At 36.8% G+C, this 17,599-nt stretch overlaps 1 protein-coding gene across 5 annotated transcripts in view; it reads right to left on the minus strand.

The window, feature by feature from the left end:
- Positions 1-17,599, minus strand: part of RYK (receptor like tyrosine kinase) — a 94,971-nt gene that overhangs the window by 24,072 nt on the left and 53,300 nt on the right. For 4 of the 5 annotated variants that reach the window (XM_027582785.1, XM_027582789.1, XM_027582788.1 and 1 more), the window contains 5 exons: positions 16,951-17,095; positions 13,789-13,889; positions 10,230-10,364; positions 8,887-8,973; positions 5,225-5,294 (listed from right to left, as the gene is read on the minus strand). In XM_027582785.1, the coding sequence (XP_027438586.1) occupies positions 5,225-5,294; positions 8,887-8,973; positions 10,230-10,364; positions 13,789-13,889; positions 16,951-17,095 (538 nt within the window). The remainder of the gene's footprint in view (positions 1-5,224; positions 5,295-8,886; positions 8,974-10,229; positions 10,365-13,788; positions 13,890-16,950; positions 17,096-17,599) is intronic. The other variant, XM_027582786.1, reaches the window with a different exon arrangement.

Here is a 17,599-nt window from a genome sequence, read left to right on the forward strand (position 1 = left end):
GGACTGGATTCTCTGAAGACACACTCTAGCCACACTAAATCTTTACTCTTAAAGGGTAATCAGAGACGTTTAAAATGACTTGACGCGTTATGAGTGTATTATAACATACCCTTAAGTCCATCAACACATTAAAGAAGAAAAATAAAGACCCCATGCAGACTATGGACCAGAATATGATTATCAAGAAGACCTCAAAGAGGCTGCAACTGCCACAACAGCCAAGATATCCTTAACTGGTCACATGGGACTTAGAATCTGATTTCTAAATCCTGTATTTACCATTTATAGATACCATATCTCCTGGCCTTAGTTTCCATACCTCTAACATGGCATCACATCAACCATAAAATGCTGTTATGAATAAAGCCAAAGCATGTAGTAACATTCTTGTTTCTCTTTAAATTTCCATGGCACACAAATACTTTCATCCTTTTGCCTAATGACACCTCTTCCCACTGGTATCTGGAAATAATTTAATTCTCTCCAAGGTTATGTAACTTCATACATAATTACCTCATTTTCCCCACTATGCTGAAAATTTCTAGAACACAAAAACTAACATGAACTCTTATTTTTACACCCAATGCTCTGTATTCTGTGCTACAGAAAATAAGCATTTAATAAGACAACACAAGTAACATAGCCTGAAAAACATTCCTATTCCTTAACTTAGCAAATTTTTGCCTAAGGATATTTAATAAGGAAATAATATTAAACATTAAAAAGCTACATGAACAAGGACAGTTAATGCAATATTAATAGCAAAAAGTTGCAAACGACTTCAACGTGCAAATGTAAGGCAAGAGTACACCCAAATCATAGGACAGTATATAACAATTAAATGGTCACAAAAAGATGTTAAGAAGAGTAAATGTTTATCTTATAGGAAAGCAAGATACAAAATTCACATATGTTTGCAGGATAATTCCAAACATGGAGAAAAACTAATAAAACTCTGCACAAAAATATGACAAGAATTAAAAGTTTTGTCTTTTGAGTTGCAGGGCTTTAGATCATTTCTACCTTGCTTGCTACCTTGCCTTTTCTGGATTTTCTAAATTGTCTCAACTGAGCATGTGTCTCTTTTAAACCACAGTCACACAATTCTGGCCCAACAGTGCCCAAGTAAAAGCTATGGGCTCCCTTCATGCTGCACAGGAGTTACTAAAAGGGAAAGCACTAACCCCAAGGAGCGGAAAATGAGGACTCAGAGATGAGTAAACTTGCACAAGGTAACCCCTCTAAGTACAGCTTCTGCTTGCATTACAGTCTAACAGTGCCAGTGATGATTAGTCCCACTTTGTGAGGAAACCCATACAGAGAGAGGTTAGATAATCTGCCAAGGACAAACAAGTGCATGGAGAAAAAAATTCAAAGCTTCATCTGATTCCAGAAACCCTTGTGCTTTCCCCTGGACCATTGGATATGCCCTCCCAGGAGAGCAAGAAAGAATACAAGGGAAGTGACAGAGCCTCTCTTCACACAAGTCGCATGCACACTGAAATGACTACAGCAGGTCGGCATTCAGGTTTAACTGAGCACACCATGATTTTAGAAGTAATGTGAGAGTTACCCGATCTCTCAAACCCCCCTCCCCAAAATTACTCCTCTGCTCCTCTCATGTCTGAAATCCACCGAGCAGAGTTAAAGGTATTTTAGTGCTTTTTGAGATCAAATCATTAAAAGCCCTCCAGAAGAGGTAACAAGCTGCATGAAGATGTCTTAAAGTACAAAATGGCTGGTCTTCATTCTGTCCATTTTATAAAGGAAAGGAGGATAAAGAGGGAGATCTGGGACCTAGATGAAGAATGGATGAGAGCAGAAACTGGTGCTGTAGACAAGAACAAGGCAGAGGAAGGGAAAGTTTTGTGGGGACATGAGACAAGAACTGCATCTAGTTCTCAGTCTTGCCCAGTGTGCTTGCAGAGGGAGAGCTGGGAGGCACTCAGGGTTAAGAAGGTCGCCATCAGGCAGTTTGGGCCAGTGGAGAGCCAAACTACAAGTAGAAATAACTCAAGAGTACTCTGTTATGAAGCACTTCTGATGTCGTTAAAGTAAGCTATAACTAAAATAAACTTTATTTCTACAGCTATTTTAACTTACAGTAAAAATTATTCTCACAAATTCCAGTGGAAAAAGGAATAAAAAGACTTTCAAAATGCTTTAAAATATGTCAACGCTTTACAATTCTTACTCGTGGAATGTTAAAACACGAAGTAAACATGTTTTGCATGTGGAATTATACACCACAACCAGTTCTAAAAAGTTAAATTCGGAAACAAGGCATCATTTCTTACTGAGTGTATTTCGTTTGCTTGATAAGCTCTGTAATATGAACATTGAAGCTCATTAAGTTCATTTTTATCCCTCAGGCCTAGGAGAGTTGCAAGTGCAAAACAGGCACTTCATAAATTAGAATAAGCGAATGAGGGGCGCCTGGGTGGCTTAGTCGTTAAGCGTCTGCTTTTGGCTCAGGTCATGATCCCAGGGTCCTGGGGTCGAGCCCCACATCGGGCTCCCTGCTCGGCGGGAAGCCTGCTTCTCTCTCTCCCACTCCCCCTGCTTGTGTTCCTGCTCTTGCTCGCTGTCAAATAAATAAATAAAATCTTAAAAAAAAGAATAAGCGAATGAACAAATAAATGCATAGACACAGCCATGACACCAGGGGTCGAAAAGAAAAGCATGGTAGGCCCTAGTCCCCTTAAAAGTGAAACAAACTGCAACAATGAGTGGAAAGAACAATAATGTACTTTCTACATATTGATAATATGTTTTGCTCATTAAAAATTAGGAGTCCTGGGCTCCTGAGTGGCTCAGTCAGTTAAGCATCCAACAGTTGATTTCAGCTCATGTCTTGATCTCAGGGTCAAGCCCTGCATTGGGCTCCACACTGGGTGTGGCTCCTACTTAAAAAAACTAAAAACAAAAAACCTAGGAGTCCTGGTATTACTGTATAGCCAGGAAGAACAATTAACTATGACTAAGCTACACAATCTGCTTCTAGACTTTCCCCAATCACTGAATGTCCAGTATCAGCCCCATTTAGCATGTGGAATTCCATCACCTAAGGGTGTCTTGGGGCTGCTAATTCATCCTGACAGGATGCTTGCTGGAAAACCCTACAGCTGAAAGGCCACATGAAAAATGCTCCAAATACTTGTTCCTGAACATTTTTTCAGCCAATCTTTGGGCTACAGTGGATATAAAACTGCTTCTTAGGAAAATCCTGGCTTTGTCTGGATTTGTCCAGTCTCCCACTTCTGTGCTGAAGTGACGCAGACCTTCTACCAGGGTAAGAATACCAGGTAGGTACCGAAATACTAGATTAACATTACATACTAGTATTAAACACTTTTGACCCTTCCCCCTAGTGTCAGCATAAGAGAACATCAAGCATTTCCAATACTTGCCAAGAAGTACATTTCCAAATGACCATTACTCGTTACTCAGAGGAAACAAAATGTGTTTTTTAGAAAATACAGTCTCAGGAATGAGTCAGCCATCCATTCCTCTCTAAGTAAGTTCTACACTTGGACTGAATCAGGCCAATGGAAGATGACTTTCTTCAACCACTTGACTTTAACCCTTCAATGGGACATCTTCCGTCCCTCACTACTGTGTGTTCAATTTTTTTCAAAGGTCCCTGGGATTTTTTATACTCAGTGAAACTATAAAGTTTATCTGTTCAGTTATATTAATCAATGCCCCAAGTAGATGATAAGCTTGATGAGGCAGCTGCCTCAGAATCTGAAACTAGAAAACCTTTCTTCCTCCCCCAAGGAATATTTATGTTTGTCTCTCTTCTAATACTGAGATTTATCAACTGTTAATGGTTCCTCAAGCCTGGCTGCCCAGAAGCTAAGAGATGTTTTATGTTCAATCACAGCAAAAATATTTGTATCTTCATTGTTGGCTTGTTTTCTCTTCCACCATCACAATGCCATAAAACTCAGTTTGATTTTCATTACCATTTTATTGATTTTACAACTGCTGCCTTTTTAGGTTCTCAAATTCTTTCAAATATGAACAAAAGTATAAATGACATTCAAAAATAGAACTCTGCATAGTCATCCTATTTTTTTGGCAGAACCCAAGTAACTGCTCAAAGTACCCAGAAATTAAAATGCATGCCGCCTTTTGCATGCATCACTTTTTCATGTGTTTTTTTCCCCCAGAAGTCCATAAATATCTTCCAACAGGGATGGTCACTGTCCCATTTTTGTAAATATACGCAATCAAATCTGCAATAGGCATACAAACGAAACTGACTTTACAAGCTGTTTAAAAAAAAAAAAAATGAAGACCTTGCCCCATTACTGATACTGCTGCCCAGTGCAATACTATATTTAAGCCCTTTTTGTCTCAGAAGGTAGAAGCTTTCGTTATAGCTCTGTGAAGAGGACTTATAATCAAGCTTTTTTTAAAAAAAGTTCTTTATATAGAACTACAAGTATTTTTTTTAAATTATACTATGACCTAACAAGACACTAGTTAAATACAAAACATAGTACACCCATTCAATCAGCTGCTACATATCTTTTCTAAATGTGGACATGAATTCATAGTTACTTCTATGAAGAGTTAGGTACATTGTTTAGTTATATCAAAAAGCCTATTAACCTTATTAAAGATAATAATGGTGTTATGATTATTTAAGAAAACATCGTCATGGGGGCTGTGGAATTGCATGTTGGAAATGAATTGAAAGTGTTGAGATATCCATTTTACTTTAAAATATTTCTACACTCGTAAGTATCTATGTATCATCTGGATAGATAATAGACATATACACAAACACCAAACAAAAAAGGCAAAAGGTTCACTATCGCTGAATTTAGGAGATGCGATTATTGGTGTTAATTATGCTTGTCTTTGGTATTCTTTGTTAAAAAAATTTCAGAGCAGGTATTTTTTAGTATATATCACTATCCTATTTTTCAAAGGAAAATACGCATACAAATTTGTAAAAACTCTCTTGAAAGCTTAGCTATGTTTATCCAGATGTGGACTTACATACTCTGCTTTATTTTCTTCTTTATACTTCACTGCATTTTTAAATTTTGTGCACTAGGCATGCATTTCTCTTTAATATTCTAAAAAAAAAAAAAGCTATTCCAAAAAGCTTTCAATTCAGAACATATCACAACATTATTAAAATAAAAATGTAGCATACAATGTTACCATGCTTATTAACACTTAAGCGCTGGGTGGTTTCTTCTCTCACCTGTGATGAAGACCTCGTAGCTTACAACTTTCAGTGAGCATCATTGTCACCTGAATTTCAGAAGCTTGATCTATATGAAGAAAAAGACTAATTTGTATATCAACAGTAAAAATCGTAGTAATAATTTATAAAGCTTCTGATCAATGCAACAAGAGAGAGAAAAAGAGAGAAAGAGTGGCAGAGCTAAGATCCACATCCCAGCTCTACCTAGTAAAATACTGAACCAAGAGTAAAATCCAGAACACTGAAGTCAGGCACTACGAGTCTGTCACATTTGCTCCTTAAAAGTAGAGCTATCAAAGCTAAGAAATCACAAATTTCATTTTCTTCTAAAACTAACCAGAATCACTCTCTCTTCCACACTTGGCTAGTTGTGTCCACTTTTCCAGACAGCTTCATTTAGTTTAAAACCTTTGTAGGAATGTAAGATGGGTGGACAAAAAGCCAAGAACTTGAAACACTTGGTACTTCTTTGGAAAAGGTGCTTCACACCAATGTCTGCTAGAATAAACTCTAGTTGTCTAAAAACTGCTCAAAATTTAGGATCATCTAGGAATGGCAGAATGTGCCTTTATTTCTCTTTCTGTAGTCTAAATAAATTTTAATTACATTATGGCCATGGGGCACCTGGGTAGCTCAGTTGTTAAGCATCTGCCTTTGGCTCAGGTCATGATCTCAGGGTCCTGGGATCGAACCCTGCATTGGGCTCCCCGCTCAGCAGGAAGCCTGCTTCTCCCTCTCCCACTCCCCCTGCTTGTGTTCCCTCTCTCACTGTGTCTCTCTGTATCAAATAAATAAATAAAATCTTAAAAATAAAAAAATAAATTATGGCCAGATGATTTGGGGACCAGTAGGGTCTTTTTCAGATTGCAATAGTAATAGCTGGAGGTCTGCACCCAGTTAGTAATTGTTTACTTTCCTGTCAAGGGTATTAAGAACCAAGTAAAAGTTAAATTTTCAGGGCATGTCATTTTATGCATAATTTTTTCAAATTCTTAATTTTAATAAGCATACTCTATTAAGCAAGGGACACTTGGACTGGATGATGATCTAAGAACACTTTGAGTTTGGGAAAAAATAATTTTATCCATTTAGTAAGAAAAAATCATTTTCCTGGATTCCTTTCCCAGTCTAGTCCAAGTCTTTTAATTTTAAATACTGAAAAGTCTATTTTAAGATGTATACATTTGAAAAAAAAAATACTCAAATACTTACATTCTAAAATATTACAAGAAAAAACAAAACAATAAAAAAACTTATTTCAAAACTGCAAAATATTAGCAGCTATAAAATAAGACCCTAAGGCCAATAACCTCAAATTAATTAATTCTATGGAATTCAATTTTACAATATTCACTGTGTGAAATTCAGATTCCTAATTTTAATCTCTGTAAATTTATATTAGACTGTCCATTAAGCCTCTGTGCAAATTTATGAATTTTTTAAGAAGTCAAACTGCAATTTCTTGCTTATGCCTAAAGGCAAAGGGCAATAATCTTTTGAAAACTTTCTTCTTGCATTTTAAGCTGCACTTCTAATTGTGTGGCATGTAACAAAGCATACAGATTTGTGAAAGAACTTGATCAGCTCTACACAGCTTCAATTAAAAAAATAATAACATTCCAGGGCGCCTGGGTGGCTCAGTTGGTTAAGCGACTGCCTTCGGCTCAGGTCATGATCCTGGAGTCCCGGGATCGAGTCCCATATCGGGCTCCCTGCTCAGCGGGGAGTCTGCTTCTCCCTCTGACCCTCTTCCCTCTTGTGCTCTCTGTCTCTCATTCTCTCTCTCTCAAATAAATAGAATCTTTAAAAAAAATAAAAATAAAACCCAAATTCTTAAAAAAAAAATAATAACATTCCAAAAGAGTAAATCTCAGAGATAACCAATCATGTGGAGTTATCTAATAATTTTGAGGCAAGGACTGTGGTCAATGCACTTCCTCTTTGTTTCTCATGCAAAGCATGACCACATCTTGGCTAAGGACTCACTGTGCTTTCTCTTATTTCCCGCTAGCTCAGAAGGAACATTATAATTACAGTGGTAAGGCGTAGAAACAACCAAGTGACTACAGTTTCAAGTGTATCGGAAAGAGAAATCTTATCTTGTGAAACAGTCCCAGTATCCGCATTGTATTTTCTTATCACTATTATTTCCTTTTTTCCCCCCTTCCAACCCTCACTCAATCCAATTCTGATTAGAAAGCTCTTCTGCTAATTCAAGATTCATTCAGAACAAATTAGTAACAGCCCAGTTGTAAACTGCCCACAGATTATGTATAAACCCCAGAAGAAATATTAAAATTAGAGAAATATTTCCTTAAAAATGGGGGAAATATGACAAAAGTCAACAGTTATTAAACTTAGGGTTCAAATTTTACATTTACAAAGAGTAATATGTAAAATATCCTTCAAAATTAGTCAGGAAATCTAATGGACCTAACCTAAATATTACCCTTTAAAAGTGATTTGGAGCTAGGAGAAGTAGGTAGATAAAATATATACTGAACAGTATAGTAAGTTAAAACACTTGTTTAGTGGTCTGTGTGGTGGTTTAGTGGTTTAGTGTCTGTGTGTGTATGTTTTTGCAGAATCCTCAAGCAAGCAATTTTGCTAAATTAAAAGAAATCAAATTCCACATTTTTCTGTTAGGTTAGTACAGCTTTTTAGAAACAATAAACATAAACCCTTCATACTTTACATGAATTCATTTAAGATTTAAAAACATACGTTCTTATAAACTAACTGAGAATTTCATAAAATTGTCACCTCCTACATATAAAACTGAATTTAATTTTCCCCTCTATTTCTACATCAAAATGCTAAATTTGTTTTTTTCAAAATTAACATCCTGTCATCTCAGTCTATATCAGACACTGTCAGACATGAGGCACCTTGTAAATTACCACATTTTTCTTCCTCTTAAAATGAGCAAACAGATTTAGCTAAGATTTAAACTTTTATAAATATCAATTATAAGGTGAAAAATTAAGCATCAAATTTCTCCAAAAGGCGATTATGTGAATATAGGTATTCTGTTCATGATAACATAAAGTAGTGCTACCCTTTAGCAAAACAATCAGACAGTATCTATCAAAATTTTAAATGTAAACATCTCTTGGGACAGCAATGCCAACTACAGCTATACCAATAAAACTAAGCCAAAAAGTAGACATACACACATGGATATTTTCTGCAGCATTATATATAACAGCAGAAAAAAGGCAGGGGGAGTGGGAGGAAAGTGAACAAGGCTATTCACATAAGGTACTTTTAGTCTGGAGGTCATTTTTTATTCTTTATAGACTGCAGTATTGGGAGTGGGAAAGAGGAAAGGAAGAAAAACTAATGTTTTTAAGAGGGAAAAAGCAAAATTTTTACCTAGGAAAAACACAATATTAGATACAGCAACAATGAAGTCAAATGGATGTAGTTTAACTACAAACCTCGGTAATAACTAGTGTTTTAACATCCTAAATTATTAGAACTCTATTTTCTATACCTTATGAGAACAACCCAAATTTCCTCAAAGTTAGTCCCATATCAGCTAAATTAACATGGACTGACTAAAAGTTAGGCACAGACTGAGAATTTGAGACGAAATTTCATTGGCATGATCCACCTTAGGAAAGCATTCTGGAAATAGTATGGAAAAAAAATCCTACCTTTAACTGTTTTTACAAATGCTTGTTTTTCTTTATTTGGATCTTTTTCATCTACTAAAATCCCATGAAAAATACGCCCAAAAGTACCTAAAGGAAAAATAATAATTAATGAGATCATTAATCATCCCCTGCATTGGGCTCCCTGCTCAGCAGGGAGTCTGCTTCTCTCCCTCTGCCCCTTCCCCCTGCTCATGCTTTCTCCTTCTCTCTCCAATAAAAAAAAAAATCTTAATAAATAAATAAATTTTTTAAAAGAAATTCTTTGTAAATAAGAACTATTTTAACGTGCTTTTAGAAATGCCATATTTAAACTAAGTATATGAGAATTCTTTCTGAATTATCCAAAATAAACTAATGTTATAGCCAGGAATACTGGAACTCAGCAATTGGGTATCAGTAGAGGCATTTATGAGTTAGTTTCTAGGCTTAGTTCCGGAATAACAAAGGAGAAAAATGGACCCCCCTCATGCATTCAAAAATAGACCCCCCAAATTTGCTTCTTTTAATTACTATTTGTCACTGGGGGCAGTTCAAGCCTCTCTCTTAGCTGTGATTGACCTATAACCATCTCAACCAAGAGATGAATTCAGAATGACTCATATATATTTAAAACATTCCAAACTGGATTGTGGAAAGAGAAAGGTAATTCTCTTTAACAACTTGAGCGGCTCAATGAAGTACTTTATTATTAATTTCTATACTCTTCTGTCAGCCATCTCCCCAATTAATACCCTAAAACTCAAGAAAGAAAACAAGGACCAACAAGTGAGGAAGGGAAGGGTAATAACATCTATAAAATATCTATTGTGTGTTAGTTCACTTAATGTACATCATTTCATTTGATCTTCACAACCTGGTTCAACAACAGACAATATAGTCTCAATTTATAGGAGAGGAAATTGGACATGGAAGACATTAAATGATTTCTCCAAGGTCACACAGGTAAAAAATTGTGAGACTGGGATTGGAAGTTGGGTGTAACTCCAAAGCCCATGCTTGCTCTGTCTGCTAGAGTCCCCATACTATCTGTCACAGCAAATAGAATTGCTAGGTTGTGATATCATCTTTAAAACAAGAACGAAAATGTATTTAAAGGTAACAAACGCTAATATATAATATATGCTTTAATATACTTGAAAATCAAGAATTATGCCAAAGCTGTATTAAGGCAAATTAAAGATCTAAAGAAAGAGAAAATGAAAATCAGTTTTATAAAGGAAATAAATTGTGCACTTCTACCCTTAGACACAAAGAGATGAAATTCTTAAAATCTGAAATAAAAAAAATTTAAAGTGCTAACATTAAAATCTTCCTTGAGAAACGGGTTTTGAGATAATAAATACCTTCTTGGAGTACATCTTTTAAAGTTATCCTCTCCCTGGATATTGCTATATCCTTCACCTTAGCTTTGGCCTCCAAAAGAGTGACACTTCTCAGGTCGTTCTTCTCTATCCGCAATGTAGGATAACCTGAGGAGCCAACAAAGCCAGACCAAGAAATATAAATACCCTTATTATACCATCAGGGTCAACTAATTCAGTCAAAACCTCAGGACTCAACTCACAGGAATAAATAAATGTAAGAATCATAAAGGGAAAAAGGCACACACATGAACAGGGAAAATTACTTATAAAGACCACACTAAATTTTAAAGAAAAACTTTCACCTACCCCAAAATCTTAAAATGAGTAATTAAAACAATAAACACTAAAATGAATATTACCATTACCACCACTTCAACTGCCTTTCAGCCAAATGAAATAAGCTTTGACTCATAGTGTTTAATTTAATCCCTTTTATGGACTTTTCCCCAAAGATTTTCTAATATAGTCTCCTAACAAAAAAACTTTTCAAATGAACAGATGTTTGTAAAACTATCTTTTCTACCAAAACATCTGATCAGTTTAATCAATCTCATTTTATATAGCCTGGTCAAATCACTGTGAAATACATCTGTTTTTCAGCTCCCATATTTCCTATTCTTACTACAATTGCAGCAAAAACAAAATTATCTAGCCATAACTTAAACTTTTCATTCCAAGAAAAGAATGTTAGAATCAAAGAAGGATTCAGCGTCAGCAAGTAAAAACTGGAATGGTATCTCTAAGATATCTCTTCAGTAAACATATGTGAAGAAAACTCCCTGAAGAGTTAGCAGACCTAGATGACCATCACCAATGGCTGCTACAGTATCTAGATGATAGGCTTGGGAGCTTTGTGACCAACGGATTAAGCTGACAACACCTGATTCCATTGATCAGCAGTATGAAAAGGATATACGCAGGTGTGTGTCTGTATTTGTATATGTTTAATCCTACCTGGAGTTGTTGGGAGTTTCTCGGATCTGTGGTCTGTTGTGTTTTGTTATTTTGGAAAATTCTTGGCCATTCTGTCTTCAAATATTTTTTTACTCCTCTCTTTTGTCTCTTTTTATTTATACACAAATGAATTTCCATTGTATTTTTAAAAAGTGTTTGTTTTTGCCATACATAATAAATGAACCATCTATCTCCTTAAGCTAATGTCCGTAAAAATAATACTTCTTATAGATAGTAACTGAAAATATTTTTAATAAATAATTTTGACTGACTTTTAAAAAGTATTTTCCTTTTAGTAGATAATAATTGAATCTCGGGGCACATGGGTGGCTCAGTTGTTAAGCGTCTGCCTTCAGCTCAGGTCATGGTCCCAGGGTCCTGGGATCAAGCCCCACATCGGGCTCCCTGCTCCATGGGAAGCCTGCTTCTCCCTCTCTCACTCCCCCCTGCTTGTGTTCCCTCTCTCGCTGTGTCTCTCTCTTTCAAATAAAATCTTTAAAAATAATAATAATAATAATTGAATCTCTACTTCTTCAAGGTCATAGTCACAATCAAGAATTGACTGAGCAAAGCTTGACATCTAAACATTAAAAGCAATGACGTGTTTCTTCTGATAGTTTGAACTACTTTTGTAATTGTCATCATATCTTCTAAAGGGCATATAATTCTTTCATTGGCAGTGATGGTAACTACTGTCATGATTTCTTATAAATTTTACTTAATCTTGAGCATTCCCTCTTTCTCCTCTTCTTTTTCTTGCCACTCTTATTAAAGAAACCAGCTCAGTTATCCTAGAGAATATCCAGCATCGGCTTCTTCCAGTATCATTTAACTTGTTCCTCTATCCCTGTATTTCTTGTAAACTGCCAGTCAGTTCCACAGCTGTGATTAGGTCCAGGCTAACTCCTGGAGTGGGGAAGGGAGATTAAAAATACTCTATGGATGGTATATCACATGTGGGAGTACAAAATATCTAGTCCGACTGTTAGCAATGCAAAGTTTCAATAGTGGAGTGAGGCTGTGACAGTCTGATCCCTCAAATGATCCCATTTCCCTTTGTTCACAAGGTTTTAAACATTGATGATCTTTTCCTGAATCAAGTATTTTAACAGAGGTTGCAAATATGATTTTCTAATTCTATCACTCCTTCCACATTTATTAGGTAGGATTCTTCTGTAAAGAAGCATTTTCCCTCACCAACTAGCACTTCCTGGTCACTCTGAAACCACTGAGATATGAAATACAGTTCATACAGCCAGTCATCAGAATGAGGCATTACTGGTACCTTAGTTACCTCTCATGATCATGATCAACTTTTTCAAAAACGATTACAAACTCATGGATTTTACATAATCAGTTTCAAGTCAACGCAGTCACTCTTTTTGATGCTCAAACGTCCCATCTCAACATGTCCCAGGTTTATCTTGTTCATTCCTGACTTAGTCCTGAAATCATCCACTTTCCTAAAGAATCCTAGTTCTTTTTAACGGGAAACAGTATTGAAAGATCACAACAGGGGCGCCTGGATGGCTCAGTCGGTTAAGCGGCTGCCTTCGGCTCAGGTCATGATCCCAGGGTCCTGGGATCGAGCCCCAGATCGGGCTCCCTGCTCAGCAGGGAGCCTGCTTCTCCCTCTCCCTGCCTGCCACTCCCCCTGCTTGTGCTTGCTCTCTCACTATCCCTCTCTCTCTGTGTCAAATAAACAAATAAATAAATAAATCTTTAAAAAAAAGAAAGAAAGACAACACCAGGCCTGTAAGAACCTAATTAATCAATAGCACTACTGAATTTAGCCCTGATTCTGGTCTACTGTTTATCCTGATGATTATGCTGTTTTTTATTTGTGTGGAGACTGATTCCTCGTTACGTCTAAATTATATTCTAAGAATGATTATTTTCCCCAACAACAATATGTTACAGTATAAAAACTTTCATCAAAATCCTGTTTAAAGAGAAAGGAAATCAGATTCCATGTTCTCAATTCTAATGGCAGCTAGCTTCCTATCGTGATTAAAAAACAATGTGCCTGGCTGGCTCAGCTGGTTAAGCGTTGGACTTTTGGTTTCAGCTCAGATCATGATCTCGGGGTCCTGGGATTGGCTCCATGCTCAGTGCAGAGGCAGAGTCTGTTTGTCCCTCTCCTGCCCCCTCTGCCCCTCCCTCCCCACCGAGAGCTCTCTCTTTCAAATAAATAAAATCTTAAAAAAAAAACACAATGTAAAGTCCACAGCCCTTAAGATTATCAAACAATTCATTAAAATCTAAGACTCTGTTTTCATACAGCTCAATGGCTTGGTGTATCTAACTACCTGAAAATATTCCTCCTGACTTTCTATAGAAATCTTCCCCAAAATTAATTCTAGCATAAACTTAAATTTTTTAAAATTATTTTTACTACTCTAATTTTAGAATGTTTCACTCTAGAAAGCAGAAGTTGGGGATCAAGCCTAATTCTATGCACGTTAGATGCTATGTACACAGAATGGTACACATGCCCCAAAAATAACTAAGCACACTGGTGCCACTGGCAGGCAGACCACAGACAACGTCAGGAAATCATCTTTGGAATTAAATTAACTCTTACTGGTGATAGGAGTTGCATTGTTGGGTGTGTCGGCTCTCAGATATTGAGTCGTCTGGGTAGATGGCTGAGACAGCCCTTGGGAGCTACTGCTGGCACTGATGCTGCAAACAATTTTTGAGAGAAGTAACTGGTAAGTCAGCTTCAATGAGAAATTTCCTTTTTCTATACATATAAAAATGCCTGCAGGCACTGTAACCAGCTTAAAATCCTGATGACCATCACAATAATGCATGAATGTCCATCAAACATTCCATGTTGAAATTTTCATTTCATAATGAAGAGCTATTTTTCTTTTCTATCTCCACCATCTCAAGCAGGTTCACCTTGTCAGTCATTCAGAAATGCAGGTATTAGTCCTCAGACACCATAGATAACAAGCCTGAACCTCACACAAAGACATGTTAGGGACCTATGGGTCTTCTCTTAGGAAGAGAGCCCATGCCATTCAATTAGATTGCTTTTTTAAAAAGGAGTAGAATGACAGACCTCTTTCACTAATGGTCCCAAATCAAATGGCCTGTATCAAATAAGGAATATCAAAGTAAATCAAATATACCAACATGCTCAAGGCTTGGGAAGGAGTATCATATCCGGTTCAAGTTTACTGAATCACATACATTTTCCTTCTTCCTCAATCCCACCTTTTTAGAATTTATGGAACTTTTCAGAATTCTCTAGTACTTGAAGCATTCCATTATATCACATTCTTTAAATAATATGGGAGATCCAGAGATGGTAGGCTCAAGTAACTGCTAACCCTGTACTCAAGATTACTACAAATTAATACCTCTTAAGCATGTATTTCTGTCTTTTCAGTGGGTAACCACACAGCACCTGTTTTTGGAGTTTTAAGTACTACTCAAAGATCAGACTAAAAATCAATGTTGTTAGAAGTCTAGAAGAGGGAAGAGAAACATTACCATCCCCAAAGAGGGGAAAATAAAGGACCTCAATTTACTTACCCATTAAATGAGATTAAGAAAACCTATCTCCCAGGATTTTTGAGAGGCTCCAGTTATATAATATATGTGAAACTACTACTTAAATAATACCTGCAACCAACATACCCTGATGGTTAAATGGCCAGACTCAAGATTATTTACGGGTTGTTTCTCTCCAGCAACTGAACAGTAGGTGGCACTCTTGTACCACCTCAGAATTCTTGAAAAGACTACAAAGACGTTGAGTACATTAACTAGCCATAAAGCTAGTAAGTAGAACAACCAGAATTCAGAGATGCTTTGGCTCCAGAGTCCATGGTCTTAACCACTAGGTTATACTCTGAAAACAAGCAATAATGTAAGTTGCTTTTATTCAATGTCTGGGAACCTATGCCTGAAAATGGAAAGAACTGAAATACCCAATGCATGAGTGGTAATTGATTATTTTAGCAGGCTGAGGTACATGCCCCATAGTACCTTGACAGTTTTTGCACAACTCTGTCCAATGTGCGTTCAAAGCCCTAGCACACATGTAAGCATTCAAGAAGAATGTCATGCTCCTCAGTGACTTCTTTATCTAAATGTTGTTACCTTACTTCCCATTCAGAAGCTTCCAAATGCCATTTCTTCCTCTGTAAACCCCAATTCTAACTTCAACACCACCATATACATGAAACCTATCCTGAAACATGTCACCCATGTATTTCTCTTCTCATTCTTACCACCTTCCTCTTTCTTCTCTACTCAGATAAAGTAAAACAGAGGGACAGAGAGTACTTAAGAGGTACTAAATCCAACCAGTTCCCTGTACCCTTGTGTTTTTGTTCATGCCACAAATACGCCTATCCACTGTGTGTATGACACTGTGTAGGCATGGGGATTCAGCAATGAGTAAGACATACTGCTCCCTAATCGGACAAAGCCTACAGCCTAAGGGGAGAGACAAGTACACAAAAAATTATTACAGGAGAAAAAAGTACAATAACTGCTACCAAAGAGAGACAGAGAGGGAAAGAGGGAGAAGGGGAGGCCGAGGGTAGGAGAGAGAGAGAAACAGAAGGGCAGTTGGGAGGCTTAGGAAAGACTTCATGAAAGAAATGGCAATGGGGAGTTGAAAGCTGAAGAAGGAACAGGTTTGGACTGGTGGAAAATGCAGGGACCCCTGTGGGCAAAAGGAACACATGAACTAAAGTCCTAAAGTACAGGTAAAGGCCCTATATATATAAGGCCAAAGTGTGGAACATATAATCATGAGACTGCAGCATAAGTAGGGGTACAGTAAGAAAGAAAGAAAGGTTCATCGAGTATGGGAGATAGCTCTCCACTAAAGGAGGGCTTTGAAAGCCAAGTCAAGAAGCTGGAAATCTTTCAATCACCAAGTGGGAATCACTGAGGAGGAAAATGATTAATTATGTACTGGGAAAATAAACCTGTCATTCCATCTTTACCTCTCACCCTATCCTGGCTATAAAGTCCTCCCTGTCATCTCTGACCCACCCAGGCTGTGACAAGCACCTTCTCTATTCTCACTCTATACTACACAAATCATAATCATCAAATTTATAAACTTTTATAATTATAGGTTAATGTCAAAGATGAATATTTGAAGCTATAAGGTATATCAATTTTTTTATATTCCCAGCACCTAGCATATCTCCAAGGCTACACATTAGAACTATCCAGGAAGCTTTAAGAAAAATAGTGATGCCCCAACACCACCCCAGACCAATTACATCAGAATCTCTGGAAGGTGGGACCCATGTTTTGAAAGCTTACTCATGACTATAATGTGCAACCAGGTTGAGAACCAATGGTTTAAATCACAGCAGGTTCTCAATAAATGTCTACTGGATGGAAGGATGGATGGATGGATGGATGGATAATGATGGAGGGATGAACTGGGAGGAAGAAACAGGGCTATTTTAAAAAGGTACTGGAGTCTGGAATTGAGTCACGTTAAAGGGGATGGGAACAAAAATGTGATTCTCACTTCTTACCCACCAAACTAATAAACTATAATTTCTGTCTTCAAAAAAATGTTTTAAAAAGACTCAGAAAAACACAATGACAGTAATCACAGAGACAGTAATTTCTCTTTTGGCAAGACCTGATCATCCTCCCTCCCTCCCCTGTGCACCGCAATGCACGGGTGTGTGCGGGCTCCCATGTAAATGCAAATAACCGCTTTAATTTTTTTCCTTTCCCAATATAGATATAATACCTGTCATCCAGTTCAATTCTTTTCATACTATGAAGGTGCAAAACAGCTAATATTATTGCTACAAGAAATATTACTGCACAGCAAACCCCCACGCTGATATAAAACACACGTGTAGAAGTGGTTGGAGCTGCATGTACAGGATCATCTGAAATAAAAATGAAAAGCACATTAAGCTTTTTAAACAAATATCATCAACTGCTCTATGACCCAATATAAACAATGAGTATCCTGTTCTTGGTAAAAACATATTTTCATTTCATGTGCCCACTCTTTGATAAGATCAGTTACCAGTGGTATGTTGATATAAGTTCTCACAATTTTTTAAATTTTTTTAATGTTGTTGGAGGAACTTTTAAAAAAGGGTTTTAAACAAAATTTTTTCATTAATGAGTACAAAAGTCACAAGTTTTACATGTATGTATGGCAGTGCTATCCAAGAGAACTCTCTGCAGTGATGGAAATGTTCTAGTGTGCTGTCCAATACAGTAGCCACTGGTCACCTGTGGCTATGAAGCCCTTGAAATGTAGCCAGTACTACTGAGGAACTGAAGTTTTCATTTTATTTCATTTTAATTACTTTAAATAGTCAGATGTGACTAGTAGTTACCATATGGACAGCACAGATCTATATATCCTTCATATTTCAACA

This window comes from Zalophus californianus, chromosome 1, assembly GCF_009762305.2.
Source record: "Zalophus californianus isolate mZalCal1 chromosome 1, mZalCal1.pri.v2, whole genome shotgun sequence".
NCBI classification, from domain to species: Eukaryota; Metazoa; Chordata; class Mammalia; order Carnivora; family Otariidae; genus Zalophus; species Zalophus californianus.